The sequence below is a fragment of the Sycon ciliatum genome, chromosome 13, assembly GCF_964019385.1.
Source record: "Sycon ciliatum chromosome 13, ocSycCili1.1, whole genome shotgun sequence".
Classification (NCBI taxonomy): Eukaryota; Metazoa; Porifera; class Calcarea; order Leucosolenida; family Sycettidae; genus Sycon; species Sycon ciliatum.
In genome coordinates, this window is record NC_088655.1 from 13,020,357 (window position 1) to 13,037,309 (window position 16,953).

The 16,953-nt window shown below is 47.1% G+C and overlaps 2 protein-coding genes across 2 annotated transcripts in view; one reads left to right on the plus strand and one right to left on the minus strand.

Annotated features, from left to right (window-relative positions):
* The window catches only part of LOC135829195 (translation initiation factor eIF2B subunit beta-like), a 28,845-nt gene extending 26,033 nt beyond the window's left edge, over positions 1-2,812 (plus strand). Inside the window, exon 15 of the mRNA XM_065341601.1 lies at positions 1,873-2,812. Within this exon, the coding sequence (XP_065197673.1) occupies positions 1,873-1,945 (73 nt within the window). The 3' untranslated portion in view covers positions 1,946-2,812. The remainder of the gene's footprint in view (positions 1-1,872) is intronic.
* Positions 2,813-4,360: 1,548 nt separating this feature from the next.
* LOC135829684 (gastric triacylglycerol lipase-like) lies at positions 4,361-16,282 on the minus strand. The gene is made up of 9 exons (XM_065342074.1): positions 15,892-16,282; positions 14,117-14,234; positions 12,081-12,288; positions 11,110-11,260; positions 10,504-10,596; positions 9,009-9,161; positions 8,319-8,390; positions 5,955-6,026; positions 4,361-5,036 (listed from the first exon to the last, which is right to left on the minus strand). The coding sequence occupies exons 1-9, from the start codon at positions 15,976-15,978 to the stop codon at positions 4,797-4,799; spliced, it is 1,194 nt and encodes a 397-aa protein (XP_065198146.1). The 5' UTR covers positions 15,979-16,282; the 3' UTR covers positions 4,361-4,796.
* Positions 16,283-16,953: the final 671 nt, after the last annotated feature.

Consider the following 16,953-nt stretch of genomic DNA (forward strand, 5'->3'; position numbering starts at 1 on the left):
TTCGATTGGTCGGATCCGGATCCGGATCCTTCGGATTTGGATCCGGTCAACCCTCCTCGGGGAGCAGGGTTGACCGGATCCAACGGATCCAAATGTGACCTTTGTGCGTATATGGCTGGTAAAAATCATTTTTGTACACATTGTAGTACGCACGCGTGGATGGAGATAGAGCTTGTTGACTTTTTGTACGACACACGGGATGAGTACGACGTTCACCCTTTTGGGTGCCTTGTGAGCGCCATTTTCAACATGGCAACAGTCAAGGTCCAAAATAAAGTGTTCAGTTGAATCTGAAGGATCCGAGGGATCTGAGATCTGGATCCCGATCCCGATCCTTACCAATCGAACATGCCCCTAGTCATGTACATACATGGGAAAAAATAAAAAAAATAAAAATTCGCCCGCCCGCACCAATTTCACATGGGTCCTGCCCGGGAATCTCGATTTTATTTTGGTCTCGCCTTAAGGGGGCGGGGAAACCCGTGAATTCGCGAGTTTGCGCTCCACTTACGGAATGTTGTCTACGTAGAGTACGTAAATGCAGCTCTACTAATGAAGGTGCTCCGTAAGTGGATTGGGGTATACATTTACGACTGTCTCCCTAGGTGGTACAATGTCGCGTTTGGAGTTGCCAAGGGCAGCTACATGATTCGAAAACTACATACCGTATTTCCCCGATTATAGGTCGCACTCGATTATAAGTCGCACCCCCATTTCCAGGTTTGAGCAATATTGTTTTGATCTATTGAGTACCGTACTGGCAATATATGTTGCCGCAGTGAGGCCATGAAGCGTTACATTGGCACATGTTTGCCGCACGCAGGGCGTTACATGCAAAGTCGCACAGGAGCCGTTACACAGGTTTCTATATTGCCGCAGTCCTTTTTTTGCTATTGCCGCATCACTTTTTTTGCTATTGCCGCATCATTTTTTTGCTATTGCCGCATCATTTTTTGCAAACTGCAATGAAAAGATCGCCGCACCCCGCCGGACGCGCGTTACGAACGCAACGAAAATTTGTCGCACTAGCCTGGTCGCGCGTTACGCCGCACCCCCCCTGCGTTACGCGTTACGCGGCAACATATATTGCCAGTACGGTAGTAAGTCATGCTCGATTGTAAGTAGCACCCCCTTTTTTACCCTTGATTTTTAGTGTAAAAAGGTGCGACCTATAATCGGGGAAATACGGTAATTATGATGGAACACGGATCCGCATGCAGTTTACATAAAACTTTCCGTAGATCGATTACTTTTTTTACTAACGTAATTACGTTGTGCGGAACCTCTAATGCCAGAAGGTCCAGTGTTGACTATAGCATGAATGTGTGCGTGTGCCCGCGTGTGTATGTGTTCTCGTGTGTGTGTGTGTGTGTGTGTGTGTGTGTGTGTGTGTGTGTGTGTGTGTGTGTGTGTGTGTGTGTGTGTGTGTGTGTGTGTGTGTGTGTGTGTGTGTGTGTGTGTGTGTGTGTGTGTGTGTGTGTGTGTGTGTGTGTGTGTGTGTGTGTGTGTGTGTGTGTGTGTGTGTGTGTGTGTGTGTGTGTGTGTGTGTGTGTGTGTGTGTGTGTGTGTGTGTGTGTGTGTGTGTGTGTGTGTGTGTGTGTGTGTGTGTGTGTGTGTGTGTGTGTGTGTGTGTGTGTGTGTGTGTGTGTGTGTGTGTGTGTGTGTGTGTGTGTGTGTGTGTGTGTGTGTGTGTGTGTGTGTGTGTGTGTGTGTGTGTGTGTGTGTGTGTGTGTGTGTGTGTGTGTGTGTGTGTGTGTGTGTGTGTGTGTGTGTGTGTGTGTGTGTGTGTGCATATGCGTGTGTGTGTGTGTGCATATGCGCGTGTGTGTGTGGGGGGGGGGGGGTGTTTGTTTGACATTGCTGCTGCTGCAGTGGTGGCAATGCCCCGTCCTACGTCTACCGTCTATTGAGTGAGCTCTACCACCCTGATGACAAAGACATCTAAACGAGCAGCAGCAGCAGCAGACCTGCCTGAAACCAGCACAGGACAACAGTTGAGTTTGGCTGGCAAGCAGGCTACTCAGCTCACGGCTCTTAGCAGTAACAGCAGTAGGAATGACATACAAGGTATAACACGCAAGGTATGTTGTCTTGTGTAATCTGCTGGCGATAATGTCACCATGGTACTCTGCAAGTCCAGGCTGAACTCTTCGTAGCATAGCTGCTAGAATGTTGGTGGCATGTGCTATGGAACAACTGCCAGCATGCCACTAAGCCAATATGCCGGTGTGAATGTGGATGTAAGTGTCTGTACATAGTGTCCTACCTCTCTCTCTCTCTCTCTCTCTCTCTCTCTCTCTCTCTCTCTCTCTCTCTCTCTCTCTCTCTCTCTCTCTCTCTCTCTCTCTCTCTCTCTCTCTCTCTCTCTCTCTCTCTCTCTCTCTCTCTCTCTCTCTCTCTCTCTCTCTCTCTCTCTCTCTCTCTCTCTCTCTCTCTCTCTCTCTCTCTCTCTCTCTCTCTCTCTCTCTCTCTCTCTCTCTCTCTCTCTCGCTCTCGTTTGTACATTTATTTTATCTCTTCTGTCTATAATAACGCCTTTGGGCACTCAGCTTTCGCATCGTCTTGTATATTCCTTGTTCATATGTATGTATTGTTTTTTCTCCCTATGTTCTTTTGTACATATTTGTATGATTTGGTTGTTTTTTTTATCGCAACTTCTGGCATAGTTGTGCACTCACTCTGCCGTGTGGTGATGGGTTCTGTATAGAGTTGTCAGTCTGTTTACACTGCTGTGGTGTTGTAAGTACGTGTGTACACTGCTGTGATGCTGCTTATCCCTGTGAGGCAGCATCACGCTCTATTCTCATATCGAGATGCGCTGTGCATTTTGCCTGAATCATCAAGTCCAAGGGGACATACTAGTGTAGTATCATTGCATGGATAGACGCTGTCTCTGTGTCTGGCTATATTCCCACACCCGTGGTGTGAGCATGGCTGGCAATCGTGCTGGGTGTATTTGCACATGGCTACTGGTATGTTGTGCCTGGTGTTTGCCGAGTGTATTCTCAGATCCAAGGCTTGTGCATGAAAGTCTGTGCTGTGTCCCGATTCCTGTGGAGGAACTGTGCCATGTCCCGAATCCTGTCGATGGATTGTGCAGTGTTCCGAATCCTGTGGACGGACATAGCCGTGGTGGCCATTGTGAGCTGGGCGCAATGATGGATGTGAACCACTTCCGACAGCTGGATAGCGGAGTTGCAGTATTACGCTCCCTCACCCCAGCTTGGCAGTGTGGAGCAGCACTTTTTCTGCTTAGGATCATTAACCCTTTGTCCTTTCGCCCATACTTGAACCGTACACCTGTGTACGGTTCAACCCATGCATGTTCAAAGCGACCTGGAAGCTACGCGGATCACCCGATCCACATGAAAATTCACGTGCACACAGCCTATGCTATGTAGAGGATGATACACGGGTCGCTGGGGCTAGTTGCCATTTGAAAAAATTCAGGAAATCAAAGTCGAAGTTTGCTTGCGCCGTGACTTCCGACATGGCAGCACGCAGGTCGCTTGATGCAGATGAAGCGCTTGTTTGAGGATAGCTGGAGTGACCCAAGCGACAATCCTATGTCCTCTGATGAAGAGAACAAACTGGACGAAGCCTTAGTAGAAGGTGTTGATTCTGATTTAGATGACGACGCGGATTATGATGTCGTAACCGTCGACCCAACTGTCGGACATGTCGACCGTTCCGTTTGAGCGCAGGATCGGCGGAACAGCACTCGCGTGGTGAAGAGAGTGTACCACCGCCGTGTCTTACCCGTCGTGGAGCAGCAGGGTCAGCTAGAATGCCGCAGCACGTGGAGCGGGAGCGTAGTCCGATCCCAGAGAGGTCTAGATCTCCGTCACCTGCGCGCCGTCAAACTCATGGTCGACAGCCGCGCAGAGGAGAGTAGCCGCACGGGGCCGCAATGTCGAGCATGTCGCCACTGGCACTCCTCTGGCTAATGCTCCGTGTTTGCCCAACATGCCAGAGGTGCTACTCCAGGTCATACTTGTACAAATTGCACATTATTATACATAGGAAAGAACTTGAACTTTGAATTTTGCCGATTTTTGCCAAAAAATCATTTTTGATACTTTTGTTTAGCCACGCCTATCTGAGGAACTCAACCCAAACTGCATTTTTAGTTCACAATTAGCATAAGCTTTCAGGAAAACATAAAGTGTACATACAAAATATCAGCTGCTTGGGAATGGTGAGTGGATTTGTTGAAGCAGGTACCCCTCACATACATTTTGGGCAAAAGGACAAAGGGTTAACGTGATTTGCCCTCATGCAAAGCTCGCTGTCTTTTTCGCAGTTAATATGACATTTATGTTTTTAACTTTTAGTAGAGCCGTGCACAATCAACAGAAAGTATTCGCAAGTCCCGACTGAGTCACCACCAAGAAATGATAACGAAAAACGCTGGAAATCTATATGAACGATTTTTTCAAGTAACAAAAACCTAGTAAACACCCTACTTGGAAACTTAAATATGACAAAATTTAATAGTTTGAACTGGAAAAAAACAAACCTCTATATACAAAGATAATTAATCTTCTATTTTGTATGCACTCAGCCGCTTAAGAGGAAAAGGAAGAAATCGGGGAAAATATCCCTTACAGGGTAGAAACCATTAGAAAGTAAAACAAAAATCACCTATAAAATCCGTTTTCGAGATAGTATGAGTATATTATTATGTGACTGTGGTAGCTGGGGACGTGTCACACTCCCTGTGATTATCGTAGTCCATTCCACCCAGAGAAAAGAGGAAGAAGAAAGTAAACAAAAGATTTGTAATCGTGTGTATTTCAGCGTCCTTCCATCTCGGCCAGAATTTTAATAATTGGTTTGTAGACGAGATCAGCTGCCTGTAGACCCCAGACAAAGTCCAGGTGCTCGAATGGTGGAATGTAGACGGATCCCTTCAAGTTCTGCAATCTGGGCTTGAGTGACGCAACGTCGGTCGGGTCTGCAAGGATGTCTTTTCCGCCGCTGAAAATGTAGATAGGGTTAGTGATGGCCTCGATTGGGTAGAGTGGCGGTGTAGCCTGGTTGTGATGACGGCACACACACCACACACACCACACACACGTGACAACAGAGTGCAAGCAACACAACACAGTCAATCACCTACTTCATTCCTGACGGCAAAAAGGCAGGCGTGCTTACACATGCCACCCACCACCTCACTGGCTAGCATGTGCCTATCAAGTACTATCAAGCACCTGCAGGCGCGTGCCCTGTATGGGTTCCTGGACCCTCGGCTGCTACGCCCCTGCTGTGCACGCGCTCACACACATACACACACACACACTGTACTGTACTTGTTGCTCACTGCCAAAACTGGTCACGTGAGTCCCCCCGGGAGAGGGGAGAGAGACTCAAAAGGAATCTTGGAAAGATGACTCAATTGGTTATTGAACCGCCCAACGGCCGACACCCCCTGAAATCCCCAAAACTCTGGGTGGACTTGAAAATGATCCCACTTATGGGCTCACCACACCTCACTAAGTGGGTGAGGACAAGGTGCAGAAAAAGGATTGACGGCATCAGGTATCCGTCCCGGGATCCAACTGCAGTTACCCCTGCCCCCAGTGAAGGTAATAGTTGCTACTAGTGTGAGTGGCTAAATCAGAGTGGATCTGATAAAAGCTTCACTAGCACCATTGATTACACAAGAGTTAATCTAGCCAGAAGCAGTCCATGGTTAACAGGTATGTATACTTCAAATAGAAAGTATATGAACCCTGGAACCAACAAAGGTGGCAGGTACAACATTACACCTTCAAGCAGCCGAGCCAGTTGGCAACAGACCCAACACAATCAGGCATAAGTGTACCTACCAACCTAACTAGCTGGCAACACACACACACACACACACACACACACACACACACACACACACACACACACACACACACACACACACACACTTGCAGGGTATCCAAACACAGCTGTATTCTTACCTGGCCATAGTGCTCAATATTTTCTTCTTTCGTTGGGTAGTTGTACATTTGAAAGAGGTTACTTCGTATAAGCTACAGGAGAACACAGAAGACACAGAAGACACAGAAGACACAGAAGACACAGAAGACACAGAAGACACAGAAGACACAGAAGACACAGAAGACACAGAAGACACAGAAGACACAAAAGACACAGAAGACACAGAAGACACAGAAGACACAGAAGACACAGAAGACACAGAAGACACAGAAGACACAGAAGACACACACACACACACACACACACACACACACACACACACACACACACACACACACACACACACACACACACACACACACACACACACACAAAGACAGACAGACAAACAGAGACAGAGTCATGAAATGAGCCAAGAACGCAACACCATAATTGCCTTGAACGACGCCAGCAACAATGGCCGAGGCCGACAAAACGCCCTGAAGATACAGCGCTTGATGATCATGTCAGAAACCACCAGAAAAGCTCATGACGCCATCCAGGTTGGATTTAGAATTTTTTAGGGCTGAAACGATTATACCAATTGCTCGGTAAGCGATCGATAATTTTTTATCAATCAAGTAATCGTTACGTCAGAGATTAATCGTTGCAGGATGCAACGCGCTCGTGGGTGGGTGGTCGCCTTATCCGAGCTGTTTTGAATGTGAATGCATCCGTGACAAGGAAAAGTGGTCGCCATGGTCGAGTGGTCGCCATTACAGGTTTTACTGTACTCTCTAAAATATAGTATTAGCTGAGCAGAAATGCCCTGCACGAAAGGATGTGTGCAGGGCCATTGCAGGGTGTCACATGCATAGGTATGCATGTACATGACTACATGGATACATGGATACATGACGTACAATGAATGTTCTCATGATAACAGTGCAGCAGCAGCACATGTAAGTACATGCCCTTGCATGAAACTGCGAGTTGCAACTGGCCATTATGACCTCTGTGTAAGTACCGTATTCTCCCGAGTATAAGCCGCACACTACCCCCCCCCCATTTTTTGCCACGAAATACAGTAGGGGTGAAACAATTATACCGAATACAGGTCGTCCCTCGTTAATACATAATCTCTGGGACTTGACAAATGTTATGTATTAACGGGGTTTATGTACTAAACGAAAGTGTACATAACTTGCTTCTATACTAGAATTTTTCACTTTTTTCAACTTTTCTGAGTGTTTCTTGCTGCCATGACTAGGGAGCGAGATATTCTTGATTCCCTCGATATAACAAAAAAATTATGTTATAACGGTCACAGTCAGCGAAGATTCTACAGTTTAAATGATACATGCCCAGCCGCGCCTGGACAGTCACTCGGAAAAAAACAGTGCTTTGTCAGTTTGTGATGTGCGCTCTGATTTCTGAGCTAATTGCGTCCACAAGTAGAAACTAGAACACGACGTGCCTCCACTGGAAGGCCAAAAGACCAACAAATTATGTACTATTGAGGTAGGTGGCATGCGGGTACGGAGAAATGTTATGTACTAACGGGGTTTATGTACTAACGAATCATGTACTAACCGACAAAATTTGTATGGAAGTGACCACGTTTCGTCCGGGACTTGAGATTTCTTATGTACTAACGGGGTTTATGTACTAACCGGACTCGTATTAACGGGGGACGACCTGTATTCAAATACTCGTTTGGATTTTTCGAACTCGGAATAAATCAGAGTACTCGCTCATACATGGTACATACATTTACCACAGAAGTCTACAGTTTCAGACCAGCAGTCAGCAGATATTGATGTGCAGACTGTGTTTTTGAACATTTTTTCACGAGTAGAGAGAGCCCAAATGACCCACCAACCAATACACCCGAGAAAAGAACTGCCAATCGGTTCGATCAGGGTTGTATCGTGTGATTTTTGAGGCGGTTGGTGTGCGATTTTTAGGATATCAAGAATACTCGAACATTCGATCGGTAAAAATCAGAGTACTCGAACTCGGGATCTCAGTGCCAACTTTCACCCCTAAAATACAGACATCTATCCGATATCCTACCGTAAAGTCTTGTATAAGCCGCACTTGAATAGAAGCCGCAATTTTGGGCCCATCAAATCACAGACAAAGCCTGGCTTTAGTGTTGACATGCATAGAAATACCTGTCTTGTATAGAAGCCTGTCTCATATAGAAGCCTGCAAAATTTCACCAAGAAAGTCACAGAAGCCGCGGCTTTTATACAAGACTTTACGGTATTTATTACCGTTAATTTGACCATCGGTGTATAAGCCGCACACCTTTCTTTGGGTGAATTTTGAGTGTTCAAAGTGCAGCTTATACTCCGGGAAATACGGTACATACAGACAAGTAGTGCAGTGGGTTGTATTACCTGTGCGAAATGTGCTATGTTCTGCACAGATGTACCAGCTGGACAATGTGATGTGTACACAGGCAGTCTTGTCTGCAGAAACATCAACAACAACAGCGACGACGACAACAACAAACAGTCAGAGAGAGGAGATGACACAGCAGTAAAAATGGTCGCCTGTCCTTTAGAGAGCTGTCAATTCAGGCCCCAAACCATGTCTGAGCAAACACTTCAATCTTTCTACAACGACCACTTGTCTAAACCGACTAACAACCTTCACCGGAGGATGCACCCAGTGTGCAGACCGACAATCTATGAACTATGGGATACTATGGGGTGGTCACAAGAGACGTTTGGTCCATACGTATACTGGGTGTCCCTTACACAATACACCATGCTAAAACACAAGATAGAAGGGGGAGGGGCGAAATAATAATGGACACTATATAAACCACTGGAATGATTGATCATGTCGGGGGGGGGGGGGGGGGAGGGGGATGAAAAGAATTCAAATCTTTCTGGCTAAATGTGTTGTCCTGGGTGCCCTCAGGTGGGGAGTGGATGTAGAGAAATGCTGTCCAGTCTGCATGATACACATGTGTGCACGTCTGTGTGTGTGTGTGTGTGTGTGTGTGTGTGTGTGTGTGTGTGTGTGTGTGTGTGTGTGTGTGTGCCAGGGGGATTGCATAAAACGTTCACTGCAAGCATTACCTCGTTCATACCAGCCTTGTCATAGCCAGCAATCACGAAGAGGATGTTCTCACACACCTCCGCTAGCTGAGTGTCACAGAAATTCTGCGCCAGAAAGCGCACAAAGTGAGAGGATGGCAGGAACTCCCCGTCTCCAAAAAGGTTTACGATGTCCTGCCACGCAGGCACAGAAACAGCCAGAGCACAACACACACACACACACACCACACACATACATACATATTGGTATGAACATCCAACAGGTCAGGACTTAAGCTGTGTTCACAACTGGCAGGGGAACGCGTGAAACAACGCGTTTGTGCGCATTTTTGCTGGCTTTTGGGGCGCCATGCGTACATGTGTAACAGGTAGCCGAGTGGTAGGCGCGGTGTAATCAACAAGAGTTCGTTTTATTCTTCTCTTCTCTCAGGTACACACCTGGGATATAATTATTAGTGAAAGAAGAAGCGGCACATAAATGAGTTTCTCTCCGGTGCACACTTGGAGGTTGAATAGCTCGTTATTATCAAAATCTCATCTAAACAGAAATGCGCAGCAGCTTTTATGCAGCAGACGCCGTACGCTTACATACGGAGATACACTAACTATACATCAGGCAAAGCTCCGTATTAGTTCCGTACTACTTCCGTATTGGTCGGGCAGGGATACTACACATGCGTACGGAAACGCACCGAAATGGAAATTCCAACATATACTACACATGCGTACGGAAACGCACCGAAATGGAAATTCCAACATGTTGGAATTTTCAGCGCGTATCAGGCGCGTACCAGCGTACATGCCAGTTACTTTGACTGGCGGGGTCAAAACATTAGTACTCGAAGGCGTCGCACGCCCTAAATACGAGTCGAATTGCTGTTTTTTTTGTGAAAGCCTGAGCGAGCGTTTGGGCACGCATGAACCGCAAGCGTACCGTGTCCACGCGCCAGTTGGGAACGCAGCTTAAGATAATGCACACAGAAGACGGGAATGCTGACCTTATAAGCAGCATGGTGTCCTAGCTATGAACCCACACATGCACACACAAACACACGCACATGCACGTGCACACACACAATGGGGGAATATTGACCTCGATAAGCCGCATGGTGTTCCAGTAAAAAACAAGCGTGCGCTGTATAGCTGTGAACATGTTCTCCCCAAACCAAGGCGTCTGCGTCTGGCCATGTCCGACCAACTCCGAAACTGTCTTTCAACATTACACACCACAGTGAGAGAAGTGAAGTACTGAGTAACATGCAATTACCACATATCATACTGATACTTCCCATGACAACTGGGTATAGATGGTGTGTGTAGATGACAGACTCATCATAAACAGTACAACAACACACGCATGTGCGTGCGTACACACACACACACACACGCACACACACACACACACACACACACACACACACACACACACACACACACAGTCCATAGCAGAGAGCAGAATAAGCCATGCACAGGAGTCCTTTGCTCAAACTTGACAAAATAGCAAAAGTGATCTTACGATGATCTCTGGGGCAATGTAGCTGAGCTCTTTAAACGCTCCACCGATGTGACCGAGTGTAGTTACAGGTGCCAGAGCAAAGAAGGCCTTGACCTACAACAACACGTACGCACGCACACAGAAGTAGAAAGGTAGAGTAGAGGTTGGCGGTATATGTGTATGAATGAATGTACAGTCAACTTTGCGTATAACGACACTCGGTGGGGCATCAGAAAAGTATCCTTATTCGCGAAGTGTCGTTATACGTATACAGGTAGAATGGACTTTGCTCTGGGCATGGAAATTCTGTCGTTATTCGCGAATTGTCGTTATTAGCGAAGTTGACTGTATGTATGTATGTATGAAAGTATGTATGTGTGTGTGCGTGTGCGTATATGTGAGTGAGAGAGAGAGAGAGAGAGTGTGAGAGAGAGACAACACACGCACACAGGCACACACACAGGCACACACACACGCACGCACGCACACACACACACAGATCATGATCGGTTCACAGTTCATGGTTCTCATCCAGTTCATACACATTGATATAGTGCACATTTATTTTCCAGAAATAAACTGCAGGAAGCTAGTGGCTGCTTTCAAGCAGCAGCAGGTCAGACCTACCTGGGTTGCCAGGGTCTTGTTGCGAGACAGGCCAGCAAACATAACCATAGTGCCCTGTGAGTGGCCAGTGTAATAGATCTGCTCTAGGCCAGTGGTACGCAGGATGTGGGTTATCATGGCGGGCACGTCATAACGAATCATTTCATCAAATCTAATACATGTACATGATAACAAGCACCGCCGCCACCGTGTTGTGCAGGCACACATGCACAACACACATGCACAACACACATGCACAACACACATGCACAACACACATGCACGCACCACACTCATGCATGCATGCACGCACGCACACACATACAGCACACAAACGCATAGTAGACACATCAGTCAATCTCCAGACAGCAGATAATTGTTCACATATCTTGAGAGATAAGCTTACTCTGAACTGAATGGCTGAATATATTGAGAGTATAGGACCATCCAGAGACATAATGACATGCCTCCACAGTATGTTATGACATGCCTCCACAGTACGTTATGACATGCCTGCACAGTACACAATGACATGCCTGTAGTGTACAGTACAAGTGTGACGGCATCAGGGTATCCGTCCCGGGATCCAACTGCAGTTACCCCTGCCCCCAGTGAATGCAATACTTGCTACTAGTGTGGGTGGCTAAATCAGAGTGGATCTGATAAGCGTCACTAGCACCATTGATTACACAGCAAGAAGCAGCCCATGGTTAACAGGTATGTATACTTCACATAGAAAGTACAGCGTATATGAACCCTGAAACCAACAAAGGTGGCAGATACAACAATACACCTTCAAGCAGCCAAACCTGTTGGCAACAGATCCAACACAATCAGGCATAAGTGTACCCACTAACCGAACTAGCTGACACACAGACACACACACACACACACACACACACACACGCACGCACGCACGCACACACACACACACACACACACACACTTGTACTTGCTCACTGCCAAAATTGGCAGGTGGGTAGAGATCTTACGAGAACTTCCAGAAGGCCTTGGATTTGGGGCTGAGCTTGGTGTGATTGTGTCCGTAGGTATTGCCCCGCACATTACCCATCCACACATCATAGCCAGCATCAGCCAGCAGGAAACCAAAGCTCTCGTTGACCAGGTTTGCCACCCAGTTGGTACTTGCAGCCAGGAGACCATGCTGTAGATACATAGCTGGCTTGGTTACACCAGGGACTGCTCGCAGGGGAACAAATATAGAAACACACGCGCACGCACACATGCACAAAAAAACACGCACACATCCGCAACAGTGGTCATTCTATTAATTCAGCCAGCTACATGCATACCTTGCTGTTCTTTCCTCCATCTGATTCAGAGTAAGTGTATTGTTACAAACGCCATGCCTTGACTTTGACTCGTCAGGAAAACGGCTTCTATCCTCGAAGCCCTGAATCGTGTGCAAGAGGCAGGCACACAAGCTCCACACTATTGCAGCCGGGCTGTCAACCCTATTGTCGGGCTAATGAAGAGAGGTCTCCTCCAACGAGACCGGTGTTTGGCTTGTGTTGACAGCCACTGCTGCGACTAGTGGAATTTCTGGCCAACCAGTACCGGTACCAGCGCCGGGTGGAAGCACAGCAAACGACCATGCCCGACAACGTCGAGAGGAAGCCAAACGGCAAAGTGAACTTACTGCTACTACAGCAGAGGTTTCTGCCAAAAGTTCGATCTTCAAGTACCCATAGCGAGGAGAGAGTGAGCAAATGATTGCACAGGGCAAAGATAGACATAAACTAATTTTGAAGCGATAACCTTGCACTCCAGGTAGTAGGAGCAGCACCCATGTGCTATCATCCTCACCTGTTACTTAGTACCAATAGCATCACAGCTGTGCCAGACCAGACCAGACCAGGCCATACACTACACACTGTACAACACCAGCACACATTAGCTGCTACTCCACTTCACAATACAAACCAGGTGACAAATGGGTTCAGCTTCACATATGAGCCGTCAGATGCAAAAAGGTACCTTATGACATTTTTGGCCAAATCGAGTTAACGATTGTTTCAGATACAACCTGGTCAGGAGAGTGTCGTGCAAAAAACCAGGTCCAAAAATCTCAATTCATCACCGAGTTACCTTGGAAACTATCCGGACTATCGATCACATATTCACAGAAAATACTTTTTCGAACGCGATTTTCTCAACTGCGAGCAAAACGTCATAAGGTACCTTTTTGCATCTGACGGCTCATATATCAGCTTACTGCTAGGGTTGTCGCCACCCAACCCTGCACCCCAGCACAACAGCGTGACATTTACAAGTTCTGGGTGCAAATTGGTGCAGCACTCGCTAAGTCGAGGTCGGATTCCTTTAATGACAACTTAAAATAAACAAGCAAATGCGCTACCCCAGGTGTTGAGTCTGTCCACAGATTCTATTCAGATTGCAGTGGGACGTGCCAGTTCCAACAGACCAGGGCAGAAATGTACGACATGACACGGGTTGCAGTGCAGAAGAAAAATGTGATTAATTTCACGCAGACAATTCAACGTGCATCCTCTATGGCGTACCTACCAACCAGGGAGTCGGTATTTTACTAACTACTCCTGTCTAAGGCGGCCGCTCTCAATGGACCTTCAAGATGTGGTCCCTGTACAGGTCTACACCCTCGTTAGTAGTCAACCCGGCGGATTTCAAACTGTTCGTCTCATAGCGAGTATTATCTACTATGCGGACGTGAGTGTACACGTTTCAGGCGTCGTTGTCTACTAATGAGGTTTGTCTTGTAACCGATGTCGTACTAACGAGGGTAGACCTGTATACACTATACAGGTGGTCCCCTTGTCCAGGGTCAGTTGACGCGAAATAACAGAATAACACCACTTGGTCCTGGTAGTATTGGTCCTGTCAGTCAGGTGGTCACCTTAGCCGAGTGGTCACCTTGACGGGTTTTTACTGCAGTGCAAACACTGAGCTCTACACGTGGACAAAGGACAAGCTGATGGTGTACTCAGAGTGGGGGGCCACTAGCTAACACAGCCATCTGGTAAGTTACCTGGCTTGGTATGGTTCTTCTTGCCGTAGGGAATTCGCTGCATCTGCAGGATATATCCATCGTCCGTCACGACAAAGTGCTTCTCACACGGGTACCCATGGTACTGCACAATGCCACACTGCAGAGCGGTGCATCAGAAGACATGCACACACACACACACACACACACACACACACACACACACAAACATGTGCACATACAAAACACACACACACATTAATTTTGCTTAAGTGCGGGATTCACGGAAGCATTTTTGCGATGCAGATTTGCGAAAAAAAACATTGCCCGCATGAGTGTTAGCAAGAGTACATACCCCCCCCCCCCCCCCCCCCCCCAGAGTGTGCAACTCCACTATGGGTGCTGTCCCAACAGAATTTCAAGTTGACGTCATTTTGATGATGCAATGCGCACTGCACACGGATTATCAGACGAATCCGGAACCTGTGGTGAACCAAAGCCTATCTGATCCTGTACAAATTATTGCAAAGAAAAACGTGTGATGCGTTGACACCCGTACACATGTTGTAAATCACTGGTGCAAGGAGCATTGCGTCATAAATAATGACGTCAACTTGAAATTCTGTCGGGACAGCAGGGTATGTGGGAGTTGCACACTCTGGGGGGTTATGTACTCTTGGTGTTAGTCACTACATGTACATGTGTGTGTTATGCTACTTATCCTGTACCTGCTTTCATTTTTGTTCTTTCTCTGTTCTTCCACTTTGTATGTTTTCTTCCGAATTCTGACCATGGCAGAAGTAGCGCCGCGTGTCCAATTTCAAATACATCATGCACGTACCAAGACCGACCCGAGGGCCCTGGGGGGGGGGGGGGGGGGCATGAGCCTTGGCGCTGCTTTCGGCACGTGGGCCGGATATCTTTGGTCACAACTCACAACTGTACATGACTACAGTAATGTCAGGTGCCGAAGACCGCTACGACGCTGACCCTCCAGTGCTTCAGCACCCACCAGTACTGTAGTATACCAAGCAGCACAGAGCTGAGGCGATGTGGTGAAACAAAGGTCTGGTAATCTGTAGTACTTGTAAGATGTGATGTTTTGTGATCACTGACTGTACTGCAGCCTTGCACTTTGCAGGGACAGGGTTTTTTTGTGCATCATCATGTAACACATGTTCATGTCATGATACTCTTTTTAGCCATGACAAGCACACACCCCTGTTACACCTCCTGGAGTACAGTCAGCCAGTACTGAACTACAAACTGTCCATGATCAAGTGCCAGGAGCACACACCCCGATGTGTACGCACCCACCGCATCATGGCCGTACCGTGGTCATGGTGGTGGTGCTGTGCAAATCATGCATTCATGGGACATAGTAGTACTGTACAGTGTACTAGTAATAGTAATAAGTGAGACCTTGAAAGTCGTTCTGCTGTTGTCGTTGTGTTGACTGTTTACCCACTCAGAGAGGTCTTGACTCTCGAGTACATGCTTCGCACAGCCAGTAGATCTACTCATTTTAGACACAAGTCGGTAGTCATTACACGCGGTGCACGTAGATAGTTCATTGGTGGTACACGCAATCAACCAGGCGTGCACAAATCCATCAATACTAGTAATCACTTTCCCCAGATCATGTACATCAATTTTAGACGCGGCTACAAGTAAGATAGCTTATCAGCCAAGTCCTTTGAAAATGCAACTGTCTGTGCAACAATACATGGCAAAAGTGTTAGTCTCCACACGTGTACACACCCACACACAGGAATCGCTCAAAACAACCATTCCCAGTCGAGTTACGTATCACTTACTGCGTCAAGGTTTTCCTCGGGGTCGCCAGAAAACACTACCCCAAAAAGGCAAGCGGCAAGCAACAACCAGCTAACACAGCACTCCATCGCATCCAATATGGGCCAATCCTAAACTAGAAGAACACCATGCGTGCCTCGACAAGAAAACACTTGCTATGGGCTTACTGTAGGCGCGTACGCCACCGAAACTACAAATTCGTAAGTAAGTACAAGAACGGAATCCTGTTTCCTAAGTATCGGTAATGTCAAGAGTCCATAATGTCAAGACGCGGAGTCACAGGCAGAAAGTCAAGCTCAGCTAGCTACCTAGTACCTGTGACTGTGGGAGCTGCTGACATGACGGACATGCGGACAGCCTGTACAAAACTTCAAAAGGAAAGTCGAAGAGTGGACGAGCTGATCCTGAAATCGTGTGGAACCAAGGCAAGCTAGAGCTAGTACTAGAGTAGAGGACGCCTGTCCTCAGTGTCCTGTCGATTCGTGTCGAACGACTCGAAGAGATCACGAGGATAGTCACGTGCAAACAAAGGACTTCACGTCTACGTCTACTTCAGTGCATGACGATTGTACAGTCATCTACTTCAGTCCGTGCGCCAAATTCAAAAAAGTCGTCTACAAAGTGTGTAGAAGTTGCACTTTTATTTGCAACCGCGGGAAATTTGAGAGGTCTGGAGAAGAAAATTCTCAATGGGACTCAAAATTGACAAACAAGACGACGACCAGCGCTCGAGCATAGTACCTTTTCGCCATTCCTTCGTGCATGATACCTATTCTAATTGATAAACACTACCCTCATGTTTCGTTTCATGCGCAACGGACGAAGCGAAGTGTCTTTTTTCGTCCACGAAAGAAAGGTAAGGAAATTGTCGTCTTCGCGACACCCTTCGGATTATTTAGTGGGGCATTGTGGGCCAAGGATATTTTTTCTTTTTCTTTACAACTGTCCCCAGGTACTGAGACGGCGCTGATATCCTAGGAGTTCTGTTAGTGCAAAATGCCAGGTTACTGACTTATGGCGAGGTTTGTCCACCCAAAAATATGGGAGATTTCTTGGATAACATA